At 37.0% G+C, this 15,326-nt stretch overlaps 1 protein-coding gene across 3 annotated transcripts in view; it reads right to left on the minus strand.

Moving 5' to 3' along the window:
* LOC140166104 (ADP-ribosylation factor GTPase-activating protein 1-like) overlaps positions 1–15,326 on the minus strand; it is a 77,870-nt gene that overhangs the window by 29,303 nt on the left and 33,241 nt on the right. For all 3 annotated transcript variants that reach the window (XM_072189488.1, XM_072189489.1, XM_072189487.1), the window contains exon 9: positions 10,555–10,671. In XM_072189488.1, the coding sequence (XP_072045589.1) occupies positions 10,555–10,671 (117 nt within the window). The remainder of the gene's footprint in view (positions 1–10,554; positions 10,672–15,326) is intronic.

Here is a 15,326-nt window from a genome sequence, read left to right on the forward strand (position 1 = left end):
TTTTTGTGCACATTTTGGCTACATTTAGGCAAAATGTAGCTATTTTTTGGAAACAAATGGGAAAATTTTGAAAAAAGGACACATCCATATACCAAAATTGGCTAAGAAAAAGGGATCATTGATATACCAAATGGCAGAAAATGACCTTACATCCCCTGTAAGGTCATTTGTACTGAGCACCCTCACCCCAGAGTTTATAAACTCATTCTGCATTTGATGGTGAGCATCATGTAACCATGGTAACAAACATTAATGGAAGCTAAAAATAAATCATGATTAAGAGCATCTAGATTCACCTTCTAATAAAAGGTTAGACTACATGAGTCACATGTTTCTTACTATACAACATGACTAATAACACCTTATAGAAGACAATGATCCTCAGCTACAATGCTATAATTCCAGACAGTTTGATCATCACATATACATATCTTTGTGGTGTGTCTTAGTATGAGGATCAAACATGAAGTTTGATAGTGGGGGAACTTTAGATTTCAACCACATTCACTGGACTGGGACATTCGGGCCCCACAACTTCTTCTAACTGAAGGTTTCATGCATTTAACCTGAAAATTAGATGATTTGTAACCATTTTGTTTAACCCCTAGCAAGAGAGCGTCAGAGCGAACCAACTTAACAAATCTTCATGATTTGTCATGAACCAAAATGTCACTCAAAAGTGCAGCCACCAGCACAGTGTGCAAAATGTGTACTGTTCTTGAATGTTGAATGGCAATCTTTTTGATTCATTTTCTATATGAATGCCCTGCTTTCAAGTTACAATTATCAACATATTTCTCTCATTTTGCTGGAAATCACTGAACATGCCTTATAGAAAGAAGTTTCTCTGCACTTCATTCATTCACATTTTCATGTATATCCGAACTTCCTGCACCTGTGATTCAAAGTTGAACAGCTAACTGGAAGAGATAATCAAGGTTGTAAACAATAGCCTGATATAGCCACAATTATTATCAGTCCCATTCTGAGTGAATCAACATATTATTGTCTCATCTATTCATAGAAGAAAAGTAAAACTACTATGATTCTCTCTGCTATATGTAAAAATATTGCTCCATATATACTGGACTCAAGTTTATCAGTAAATTAGTGAAAGAAAGGTTATAAAGTGGAAGTTCAGATATTTTTTTTATCTGTAACCCCAACTCCCCTTTCTGCCTTTTGCCTAAGTTTAGGTTTAGGTTTAGGTTTTATTAAACAGATGCATCGCAGCCAAAGGCTGAATTGAGTACCGTTTTACAAAAATACAAAGTGGAAGGAAGGAAGGAAGGAAGGAAGGAAGGAAGGAAGGAAGGAAGGAAGGAAGGAAGGAAGGAAGGAAGGAAGGAAGGAAGGAAGAGATTATGCAATCAGATCACATGGGATACAAGTCTTGCAGTCGCTTTGTGCTGTATTGTTTTGTATGGTCTAGTACCGTTGGGGTTAAAAGCTTTGAGCAACAACTACGGAATTGGTCTACATAACTCCTTTCAAATGTTTGTTATACTTGTCATAACATAATATTATTTTGTATCATGTATTCTTGCTATCATATTATAGCTAGGGAACCTACAGCAAGTGTGTTGAAGAATCAAAAGGGAAAATTGAAATGTCTCTTTAACATCCTAGTCAGACATACTCATTTATGTTGTATGTTTCAAAAGCCCCATAAATAATAGCTGGAAGGCCACAATATTGAATTTGCCTAGTTGCTGATAATGAATGTGGAAATTTCAGGACAAGGTCTGAATAAACCTATTAATTTTGTGATGCATGTATGGCGCAATCAGGCACATTCAACTCGTTCAAGGTAACTTCGTTTTAAATTAAAGGCATTATTTACTGAACCCCGCAAAATTATATTGGTATTTGACCAATATGGTACCTTCTGAACCTTCTAAATGTCTAGTCAGCAGGGCGGTTTTCCGCAAGTCGCTAACTTTTCCTGACATAACAATTAAGTGCTTTACCTCATTGGTTGTATCAGCGATGTATCATAAATTCAGCTTTACACTGCCCCCTCATCCCATTGTTGCTTACATAGATCTGTGCTCATCTTCCAGGACACAGCACTTGAACCATGGCAGGTTTGCAGTGCACATCTGATGAACTGTGCCAATGAAAATGGATCTTAAAAGGATCTTATGGCACTTTGAGGAACTTTTGGTTCAGAAACACATAAAGAACCATAACTGGTTCTACAAAAAGTTCTAAAACCTTTTGAATATAAAGGTTCTGAATGAACCTCCCTATTCAACCCTTAAGGACAAATATTAGAACCTTTGGATAACAAAAAGGTTCTAAATGACTTTCAGAGAACCAAAAAGTTCAGTGTCCTAAGCTCCTTTTATGGTTCCTCCTGAGAACCTTCAAAAGTTCTCCTGGGAGGCCAAACAAGGTTCCTTCCATAACTTTCTTTGCTGAGACTATCATAGGACCTCTCATGTCTGTTAGGTTATTACTCAATGCGTGGATTACAACCCGATGCCCAGCAATTTAGGTTTCTATCACACACGCATTTGGCTAATCAATGCTCCATTCTAGTTTACTGAAAACAAGTTGAGTGGTTACATGTACAAACCAGACATAAATGTAGGTTAGCACTCAGAAGTTAATGTAGGTTAGCTCAGTAGTTCAAACTATAGACCTCACACTGTATAGAATATATTGTTTCCTACTTTTACCTGAAATTCCACTTTAATATAGGCTACCATAATATCTAGAGCAAATCTTATCAGACTGGATGATCCTTTCTTTTTTTCTGTAAATGCAGACCATATGACATTAAAGGTATAAACCAATGTGACACATTGAAACAGTGACCATTTTGTTCTTAGTTGTAGGGTTCTGAGCTGTTAATTCAGGGGTCTGTCTGAGTCTGTGAAGAAATAGCTTGTTTTCTAAAAATGCTAAATTTGGGCAAAAACTTGAATTGAACTCATTGTCTCTGCACCACAAAGGGCTATTCCATTTAAAATCCACACTACCCCTGTGGAATATTTTGGAAATATTTTCAAAGGGGGAATATGACTTTCAAATGATATAAACATATTAAAAGCAGCTCTATTTGAATTACATACACCCTCTGAGAAAGATTCAACCTGAATCAGCCACAGTGGGAGGGTGAGTTTCAAGTAGAGTAGGTTAAAATGAACTAATTCCATTTGAAATTCATACTCCCCCTGTGGAAGATAAATCCAAAATCTTCCACAGGGGTAGTCACTATGGACCACAATAGCCTCATCCCAATGGCATAGTCCAATAACCTCAATTACCTAATCATAGTGCAAAGTTTGACCTCAATTTACAGGGTATGAGTTTTTGTACCCAAATTGTCAAAGGTCATTCAATAAATGTACAAATGTATTGGGGTTAAAGAACTGTGCCCCTGATAGATGAGCATGTTGTGGATCCTAGTGAGTGTGGATTTTAGATGAATAGTCCAATTGCAACATACAGCCTTTGAGTGAACACTGCTTCTGCAGGGGGCCATACAAGTGGGTTGAAGTGGGATTTGGGAAGGGAGAAAAGTACAGCAAACCTCCATAGACTGGGTACAATTAAAAAATATGGGAAATAGTTTCACTCATGTAGGAAAGATAACATGTATTCCTATTTTTTTAATCTTTGTTCCTTTTTCAGAATTTTTAGAATTGACTTTTAAAATGGTTTGGCCGTTTATACAATACAATATAAACTACATGCAGGCTGAAGAATAGAATTGTGAAAAGTTGGGAGTTAGTGTTTAAACGTTGCTATTTTGATAAATGATTAGTATAGGGTCATTCAACAATATCACATGCTTCAACAGACATACTTTGAGGCAAGTATGCTGAATTTGTCACCATGTTGCATAAACGTCAATATTTTGAGAACTTTTGCAATTGAGGGGTGATCAAAGTCAGTGAGGCATCAAATGCGTACAAGCAGCTTTTCAGCTCTTCAACCGCTGAAAAATAACAGTCAAAAAAGTACTTATTTGTATTGCTCAAATGTGGATTGCTTAAAGGTTATTGCTTATTTGGCAATACATGACTTTAATATAGCCAAGTTCCCAAATGTACTTAAATATTAAGTTTGGGCACTGTTTTTTGAGAAAACACATCAGATTTTACAGTGTGTGATTATATTGTACAATCAAATGCACTTTTGGTACCAAAATCCATATTTTTGGGTGGGGTGTTATCTGTATTATTTTGTGCCACCTGAGCTTCAAATTGTGCCCTTTTAGGGTGATTCATGGACCCATGACAAAGGAATTTCTGTAAAAGCCTACCCCGTTTGGAAGTACCCTCCCCCCGTTATGACATTCTTAATATCTGATCTCCTTTTGACTTTTTGGATTAATAGCCATTCTGAAAGGCTTGTTGATTATTTTCCCACAAAACAAAATTGTATCAGTATACCCAGTAGTTAGAAAAGCACCGCCAGGACAGGGAGATGGCCGCTTCATGGCTCGCTTCTGTCATACCTTCCGCGCTCTCTCTGTTCACCACTCCCCCGGCAAGGATTGTGAGTTATCTTTGACAGACCAGATAAACTCTTCTTTATTTTTCCAAAAGTTACAAACTTTGCTGTTACTGTGTATTCAGAATCAGTTCTAATCCTACAACATAACCCAAACCCTATAAAACACAAAGTTAATGCTTTTTTTTCCCCTCTTCTCTTAAATTAGATAACTGCAAAGAACACAATATACTGTTACTGGTACTTGAGGAATGACTTTCCCGTTTTACAAAACAAGGTTGTCTCGAAAATAAGGACAAGTGTTTTTCCACTTAACTAGTCGATGTGAGAAAATCGTTGCTACTAAAACAACAGGAAATTAAACTCTCTGGGACTATATCTATCCCAATATTCCTGTCACATATGAACAGTTCAGGCTCAAAATACGATATACGCTACTGCTGCCTTGTGGTATTTTTAAAACAATATAAAGGGAAAATTAGCAGGCTTTCGGGCTCTATTTGCCCACTGGTTATCATTAAAGAACTCCCGGTTAGCCTCTTTTTAACGGGTGCTACTTTTAAATTTAATCTGTATCCAGGGAAAAGTCTCAGTATTTCATATTTGAAAGACAGAATAGATGTAGCAGTGTGTTTTAACTTTTGGTTGGTCGTAAGTAGCTCCTGGTTCACACAAAATCCACCTGAACCAGGCTCTAATTTTGTGACCAGGCTCTGCTTTTCAGAAAAGTAAAGCCTGCTTCCAACCCTGCTATTTTTCCCCTTCAACAATACTGAAATTGATTGTACTATTTTATATTTCAAAATTTCTTTTTAATTTATAATGGTCACCAGCTTTTAATGCCATAGTCACAATAATTATGGATTAACAAATACTGTATTCGTTCCAATAAGCGCCCATGCCCCGATAAGCGCCCATCTGCATCTGGGGTATTTTCAATTTGCTAAAGGGTACCATTAATGTTGAAGTGAAAGATAGACGTCGATACAGTGAAATAGCTGGGGGATTAGAAGTCCTGTGTAAACTTCCAATACATTTTCTGCATCAGAAAAGCTACTAGAAAGTCTCAGGACCCTTTTATAATGTAAATTTTTCTCTATAAAACGCCTGTTGGGAAAAAATTAGGCAAACAATGTAAAAAATAAGCGCCCACCCAAAATGACTTTGTTAAGTGCCCTGGGCGCTTATTGGAATGAATACGGTACTCACACTAATTAGTCCCTCCTAATTAGCAATTGCAATATATCTCATTGCATAAAATGTCATAAAATTACAAAATTACACAAGGCAGCCTTTTTTAAAATACTGCATTTTACATCATGAACTCTTCCTATAGACTTCCCTGCAACCAAATACTGCACGGAATACTAAATCTTCAAAGGGCTGTTCCGTTTGAAATCCACACCCCCAATGGAAGATGTGACCTTACATCTTTCACACAGAGAGAGTGAATTTCAAATCGAGTTACCCGAATGGGTGACTCCATTTAAAATCTACACCCCCTGTGTGTGAGATTAAGGTCATGTCTTCGATAGGGAGTATGAATTTCAACTGGAATAGCCAAATATTTGACAATGATGGGAATATGGACTTGGTTTATACTTGCTAAAGCAGTGAATATAATTTCCAATTTCATGTTCTCATGTTTTTCAGTGCTAAATCTGTGATTCAAATTTTGTTCTATATTATAAATAATTTGCAGTAAATTTTAAACCTTTTTAAATTTCCAAAAACAAGCCAGATTTAAGTCCGAATGGAGCATGTCATGTGCCAGCAAACACAAAACATTCATAAAAGGTTAGAAAAGGTTGCCAGAAAATGTCGGGTTACATAAAGGGTAAAAATGTAATAACATTCAAAAACATTTTTGGAAATATGATGCAAAACACTTTAACATCAGAATATTTAAGTGTTGACAACATACTTTACCAAAATGTTTGCGTAAACATATCTTACAAGATTTTTTAATACAGGACTTTTTTTTTACCAGAGAGTTTAGTACTAGTGGACTACATGTATGTGATGATACATTGGTACTCTTAATACAATGCCCATTTTCCTTACTTATTTTTGTAAACCTGAAAACTCTGTAAAATAAGATTCACTGATAAGCATAAATTCTCTGGAAACCACACACATTTCGCTCACAGCACTTAAACTTGACAAGAATACATGAATTCTTGTTAAAATAAACAAAGAAGAATCTGATCCCGTAAAGTGTGACAAAAATTGAACCCCGTCTGCGTATATCGATGTCAGAATTGATCACAACACTACACCACTGTCTGGCAACATCGATGTCAGAATTGATCAGTACCTGTCGCAATCACCTAACCTCAAAATAGAACAAGAGATGTACTTTCATCCACTAAATGATTTGCATCCCTGATGCTAAGTTGAGGAAACCAAAGCAGTAGGTACTCTGCAGCCACTCATCACAAGCAACACATTTATTGCAAAGAGAAGCCTTGTACTGCACCTATTTATATCCATGAAGACTTGGTTTGAGGCAACTGAGGTACACAAGGTTACTCCCAATGCATACAAAAAAGGTGACATTAAAGTGCAGATTTGAACTGAATTAAAGGCACTATCAACAATAACAAAATATCTATAATCAAATTGTTTCTTGCTCTTGTATCTTGTGTTTAATTGTTTATGGAATGATGTGGGGCCGTAGTGGTCATCAACAATGTGTAAAAGTGTGCTGAGGCTTGTGGATCAACGTCTAGGCATTGTATCACATTACTGCGCTGAGTATCTGTATAATATATCACCCTCAAACCAAGCCAGCTTTTTGCTAGACTTGTGGTCATATCACTAAAGGTACAGGACTCCTAGGTACGTGCTAATGTGTGTGATGATGCACTTTGATATTCTTACTTCATGCCTCTATGCCTATTTTCCTAATCAATGCTCCTTTTCAGACACACCAAATTGCATGAAAACATCTAAATCTGAAATATGAAGCTCCATTTATCTGTGTGTACATGCTCGAACATACAGAAACCTCTTACCTCCAACATTGATGTAAAATGTAATCCCTATCACTTCGCTTGCAGTCTTATCGTTTACAAGGTATGTTGGTACACCTATACTTTATACAAGAATGCAATCATTTGATTTTTAACCATTTGTTTTTTAAAATGTTACCTTTTCAGAGTCTGTGTTGAGCAGCGACATAGTTTGTGACATCATCAAAGATGGTCGGATGACTGGAGGATTGGAACCACATTGCAGAATGAAGATACGGTGATGGGTGTCGCAAACTACCTTGCTGCTCAACACAGACTCTGAAAAGGTAACTTTTTAAGTGAATTGTTAAAAATCAAAAGTTTGCATTCTTGTCAAAATATACTACATACCTTGCTGGTAATAAGTATGAAAGCAACCGGATAGTGATACAATTTACATTTTTTAGCCAATCTTGGAGGTAGGAGTTTTCGTTATGTGCAGGCACGTAGTGCAACACACTTCGGGAGCCATATTTTTAAGTCAAATGTCAAAAGAGTCCAGTTGCCATACTCCTACCAGAATAGCCCGAATTGAATGATTTTGATCAAATTGTATAAGCAGGGAAAAGCGAGATTTGGAGCAAATCACTGACACTCCCTTATAAAACAGTTTGGAGCATTTCAAGTACTTACATTCGATGATCTTAGACTTAGAGAAGTTCTCAAAAAGCAGAGTGTGTTATCTTCCCTTTTATAAAAATTCCCAAGTTTTTTCCTTGTGTCCTCTTTAAAGTTAAAAGCTTTCACACAAAAAATACAATGATCAATGCGATCACTTACTCTCTTAATTTTTGTATGCCTAAATTCATAGATTTCAAAAAATGTGTTTTAGTTGTTAGTTTCAAACTTCAAACAATAATTCAAACGCCTTTTTAATTGGCACTAATAGGATTGACTTCAATATGTATGCACAAGGAACCAAGACCCATTTTTTACGAACTTACTACAAATCCGAGTATAAGAACTATGTCTATGCATGTAAAACAGACAAGCCTACAACCAATATTCATATTGATAGAATTTATTGACTGCACAATGTCTGCTTGTTTTAATACTTTCATGCTGGCCTAGGCTTCAAATTTTCTAAAAATATCAAGTGCTATCTCAAGAACCACTGAACCAAAACGGGGCTTGTTTGTACTCATTTTAATGCATTTTACATGCTGATTCCAAATATGGTCATGGAAATGTACAATTCTGAAATTTTCGAACTTCTAAAGAAAATTTGGAACTTGGCTTTGACACCCGTATGGAGGGGGTTAAGGCGAGATGTATGCCTATCCTCCTCCTCCTCCACTTCTCTTTTTGAGAAAACATGCAACTGTGCTAACATAGCCAGAAGTTAATATCGAGATGAAGGCTATGCATTTCAATTACAAGTTCCCACCTTCCCTTCATCAAACCACACCTTAAAGCCGTCTTTGTTTTCAGCCTTCAGTTCAGTTCAGTTTTATTTCTTACAAAAAGGTATGCAGTAGATCGGGTAGACCTATTCTTTGCAAAAGTTTGTGCTATACCACAAAACTAAAGCTAACAAATTATCTTGCTCACGTCTATAGTCTTATTGGGCTCTTCCATCTAAAATCCACACTACACCCCTCCACAGGGGGAGTATGAATTTCAAATGGAATTAGCTAATTAACCAATGCAACTCTATTTGAAACTCACCCTCCCAATGTGGCAGATTCAGGTTGAATTTTCTCAGAGGGTGTATGAAATTCAAATGGAGCTGCTTAACGTGTTTATTCCATTTGAAAGTCATACTCCCCCTCTTGAAAATATTTCCAAAATCTTCCACAGGGGTAGTGTGGATTTTAATTGGAATAGCCCATGATATACCACCACCAGTCAATTTTGGACTTAATTATCCTTCAAGAATATGATGCTTTGTAAACTTGACTGCTACAAGCAAATTGTTTCTGGTTTTTTATTGTTTTCTTGCGATGTAAATTTGAATTTGAGGGAGTTATGATGATACGATTTTGGCAGCAAATTACCACTCACATGCATGTGTTGAAACATGCTCTATTAAATATTAAATATCTATGAAGGATAGTACATCATGCTACAGATCCAAACACAGTATCATGAGATTAACACTGGCTCAGTACTGCACTGTACCCTCTAAGATAGCCTATAGGGCTATTCCATTTGAAATCCATCATGATACACCCTCAATGGAAGACATGATCTTAATCTTCCACACAAGGAGTGTGAATTTCTAATGGGGTTACCCAGGGCTGCCAACTCTCACATATTGAGCACGAGTCTCATGCTTTGGGGCACTTTCTCATGCTCCCACGCCAAGGTAGTAAAATCTCATGCAAGGTTGTCAACTCTCACACATTCATATGCTAAGTAGTAAAATCGCACCCATCCATCAAAATTTTGCCGCTACCGTGGCAAAAAAACAGATTATTAACAATTCAAGTCTGCAAACAATATTCCCGTCCCGGTACGCCCTGCACATTATCTCACTCTATGCAATTCCAAAAAGTTTGCAGACCTGGATTACCGGAATGGGCAACTCCATTTGAAATCTACACCCCCTGTGCACAAGGTTAAGGTCATGTCTGTCTTCCATATGGGAAGTAAAGAATTTCAACTGGAATAGCCCATTTAGAACAACTGGAATAGCCCATTTAGAGCAACTGAATTGTCCCGTCCAAGAGAGCGCAATAGAGCAGCTGACTTTCTGAGCCCAACAGCGTAACCGAAGCTCGTTATAGCACTCGATGGTCACTTTGCAACAGCCTGCCCTTTTGGGCATCACGATCTACTAAACTGAGCCAGTCCTAATTGCGCTGGCTATCGAGGGGCGTCGCAATCAGCTATTCCAGTTGAAATCCATACACCCTATGGAAGACATGATCTTTATAATCTCTCACACCAGGAGTGTAGATTTATAATGAAGTTGCCCATTTGGGTAACCCTATTTGAAGTTCACACTCCCTGTGTGGAAGATTAAAATCATATCGTCCATAGGGTGTATGGATTTTAATTGGAAAAGCCCAATCTGCGAACATTATACATCGCAGACACCTGCTTGATGAGAATTAGTACATATACCTACCTTAGATGCCCATGATTTTGTGCCTGATGAGAGGTCTGATAGTAATGTGCCATCGTGGACCTTTTCCCTAGTTGGTTTAATTACCGAGTCATTCACTGTTTGAGCATATTCTTGTGTCTGTCAACATGAAAAAAACACATAATCAAACATTTGTTAGATGCGTGTGATTTTGAGATAGGTCAATATGTATGAGAACACTCAAAGACAATTTTGCTTAAAAATATTGAAGTTGGATAACTTTTAAATTAAAGTAAACCCCTGACATGTATGACAAACTAACAATATCAATTACACTTATGACGCCTGTTAACGCCTGTTGACGCCTGTTAAGTTTTGTTGTTTTCAAAACAAGTGGATTTTAACATAAATCAGGGTATAAAGTATACATAATGTTTTTGCAAGTTTGTTCATTTTCTTTTATCATTACTGAACACACACCCCTATTTTTCACCAACACAAGGACAAGGAAGGTTCAAACTTCTGAGAGTCTATAATCAGGTCAAAAATATCACACCCTGATGCACACACACATCACTGAAAGTTAAGGAGATGGGACTGGGAGTACCACCTAAATCAAAAAGGAAGGAACAAAACGATCAGAGTACGTATCATCTGCAAGTAAAACGGAATGAGACGTTGTAACTTGGATCAAGGTAAACCTTTAACCATGCCCCTCATATTGCTTCAAAATGTTTGTTGAAAAAATATCCATATATATTTGCCCTTAAGTTGCCTCTACCTCTCTCAATAACATTAAGTTTTCATCTTGTTTTTAATGCTACTAGATGCAGCTGCACTTTACTTCCCAGCACAAAAAGCAACATCAGCCTCCTTGAATTATTAGAGTTAAATGGGACTACTGCATGATAGGCCTAGACACTGTGTGTAAACGTCCAGACTTGCTTGCTTCTAATAGGGACATAAATACAGTTGAATGGTGTTTGCCTGTATACTTGCAAAATATATTATGCCTGAAACGGGTTTTTCTTGGTCTGCGTAAGTGATGGTTTGTCGTCATATCCAAATATGTTTAGTGTTCAAAAAGTGCTGCTGTCTTTCACTAGCACTAAGTCTATTGAACTCAACTCCACGATGAAGATAAAATTGATTATTTATGTGCCCTGCAAAACATTATTTCCGCCAAATCAAAATTTTCGGGTCAGAAGACTCAATTTGCCTGACAACATCACACACATTACTGTCAGTTCAAGATATTATTAAGGAGACTATATTTTGTGCAACAGTGCATGTCTTTGGCTTCACGCACGTACCTTCGAACAAATATACCATGCAAACATTTACAAGCAAAAACATGCATATACCACAAATGCACAAACATGTAAATCATATAGGCACACAAACTTTCCTTCCCTCCCTATCCTTTTCACCCCTCCCTCACTCTCTCCCTATATTCTCCCCTCCTCCCTTCACCCTCTCTTCTCCCTCTCTTTCTTTCTCCTCTCTTCCTTCCTCTATTCTCTCGGTCAGGCTGACGTCACACAGTGGGAAAAGCCTTGTAAAACCAGTGTGCGCATGTGCGGTTCGCCTTCCTTGAGCTGGTTACTATATGAACACTTGTGCAAAGGGGACAAAGGGTACAATGTTCCCAGATGTCCGACCGAGAGAATCCATTTTTATCTTCCTCTCTTTCTTTCCCTCACTCTCTCTCACTCCCCACTTTCTTTTCCTCACTCTCTCTCACTCCCCTCCCACTCTCTCTCTCAATTTCCCTCACTATCCTTCCCCCTACTCTCTCTCTCTCCATTTCGCTCACTCTCTCCATTCCCCATCCCACTCTCTTCTTCCCCTCCTACTTTCTCTTCCTTTCCCTTGAACTCAACTCTCTCTCCTTTCCCCTCCCACTCTCCTTCCCTTACTCTCTCCCCTTCCCCGTCATACTCTCTCCGTCTTTCCCTCACTCTCTCCTCTTTCCCCCTTCCACACAGGATCAGCGATGCATTGAAACCACCACCTCTATCCAAAAACAAAGCTCGTGATATGGCTCATTAACCAACTGCAATATTATAAAGCAAAACACGACTGCAATGCACTTTTTTCAATTACATGACTAATAATTATGTTCAAGGTAGACTTGTGCATCATCATTATACATGTACATAATATTATTTCAATAACACAAATAATTCCAAATAGTAGGGGCACTGATACATTGCTATTTGTAGCAAAATATGTTGCAATACAAATATGTAGTATACTTTTTTAGTTGATCTATTAATGTTTCCTACAAAAGCATTTGTAAAGCTGATAATAAAATTTTCTTTTTTTTGACAATTTAAATAAAAATTAAAGATACCAAGCCACAAATATGACTTTCAGATCTACATAAAACTCACACAACATTACAGACCGCAGTGCAAATTTCCAAACACTTTATTAGGCATTAATTGAACAAAATGTGTGGGATATAATTTTGAATAATTAGTGTAGAACATGCTGAAAAGGTTGTCACATGGAACTACATGAGAGTTGGCATGAGTGATGAGACCCTTAAATATCAAACTATCAGTGACTGTGCCAGGAATTGGGTTTTTTTGGGGGGGCTAGGCTAGGACATGGGGGCAGAATAAATTGCAGCAAAAAGTGGACATTTTTGTAATTTTGGCTTTTTACTGGTGGGGGGACAAGAGTTCTGACTGGGAGATTTTCCCCTCATGGCATCGCCATGAAGAGAAATGTTCCTTGGTGCTATCATTCATACATGAATGGGAAAAAACCTAAAAAATAGTGAAAAAAATACTGAACCATTTGGTTTCATCTGACACCAGCATTGTCACACAACTACTATGGGATATTTATGCAACTCATTTCAAGCTAAAACTCCCTTTCTAATTACTTTATCTGATGCGTAATGGGGTGATTTCAGCAAGCTGTTGCACGTAAGAATTTAAATCATACAAGATGAGGTCATCTACAAAATTACATAAACGACAACACATTATTTGTGCCCATTTGCTTTGTTACTTTTCAGAAAGTTATTACACCACAAGGATTATTTAATTTTGAAAATAACAAATACTGAAATATAAAAAGAAAGTTTTTGACAACAAATCTGAACAAAATGGTAAGTCTCATCTCTCCTGAGAGATGCTGTTGCCGGCTATATTTCACATCCAATGGGAAAAAAACTTCAATAAAATTAAAATATTTACCTGCAGTTTTGTACATTATGCTAATGAAGAAAAACACTCAAATAAAAGAAAGTGAATGGAAAGAACCAAAAGCAATAAGTGAACATTGCAAATTAAAGGTGATCAAAAGCACAGCTAGGGTAACTATAGACCACACCAATCTTCTCATAAACACTAAACTCTAATTAAAGACCTGCAATTACGGTAAACTATACCGAAATTTGATCATCAATTCATTGTATACCTAGCCGACAATAATGAAGTGAACAATTGTCTATTTACGTTGAAGACACACAGATTCTGCGAGATCCGTAATTCGATTGCTATTACGATGTGCATTACGTGAGACACGTGCGACTCGCATAAAAAAGATGTGAGAAAATGCAATTTATTTTGGCATTTATTGTGTTTGTAAAGACAAATTTTCAGAAACGTATCTAATTAAGTGAAGCCATTGCCCATTTGCTCCACATGGTTTCACATTGTGAATTCACAAAGGTGAAGGCATCTCTGTAGTTAAAATCTTTATTTCAATTATCATTTTTTGTTTCTTCAAAACTATAAAATCTATTAACACTTTTTGACCAACAGGACCGGTGGTTCTGTTTGATAAAGGTATTTCAGTGACTTTTAGACATAATGTAATATTTTTTGGCAGATTTAGCGTGCATTTTCAGGCTCGTTAGGGTTTAGATTTGTGTTGCAACTTTCATAAAAAGAACTAACTTTTCATCAATTTGTTTTTTCGAAAATTAACAAAAATTCTTTCAAAATCTGGCAAATTTGTATATTTTTGGGACTCCCTTTCATCAAATTTGGTATTGTCAAATTCAGGAATATCAGTCAGTGGCAGTGCCTGGATTTTTTCAGGAGGGGGTATTGGGGGAGATGTGAATTTCAGGGAGCAAAATCAACCAATTTTGTGCGAAATTGCCACAAAAAGAGGAAATTTTCATAATTTTGGGTTTTTACTGGGGGAAACTGGAGGAGGCCAACTGGTGGGAAAGGGCATTTTCCCCCATGCGCCACCATTGATCCCAGTCTTATATTCCTGTCCAAAATCAGTATACAAAGCACATTCTAGTAGGTTTCCTTTTTCACTTTTTCTGCTGCTTATTACTGTATACATGTTAATTTTTACGATTTTATCTTCGCAAATTTTGCGATTGAAGGTCCAACCATGAAATGAACACCACACAAAAGTATTTAATAATGTAGACCTATAGGAAGTATGGCATGATTGGGCAATCATGAAAATAACTTTGAACATTCTTTGAATGTCTCTTTCACTCCTAATTGCAATAAAAATTCCTTTAAAAGGGAAAGCCAGCCTCAATGTAGAAGAGGTCTTGTAATTAGTTTTGGTCAATGTGAAAGGCATTTTTAGGATCACGCTTACATCTACATGACACTGACAGTCCACCAAACCATCAGCGATGAGAACATGCACACTGAAACAGCAGAAAACATTAATTCCTAATCTCATGTCAACTCTTTTTAATTCATTAGGCCTACATGTACTCCAAATTGTTCTGGTCTGTTTGTTTTGTTGTTGTTGTTGTTGTCGTTGGGTTTTTTTGTCTTTTCAGCTTTTTACCCACGATATCTCAATTTCCAATTTTG

Source organism: Amphiura filiformis, chromosome 12, assembly GCF_039555335.1.
Source record: "Amphiura filiformis chromosome 12, Afil_fr2py, whole genome shotgun sequence".
In the NCBI taxonomy this organism is placed as follows: domain Eukaryota; kingdom Metazoa; phylum Echinodermata; class Ophiuroidea; order Amphilepidida; family Amphiuridae; genus Amphiura; species Amphiura filiformis.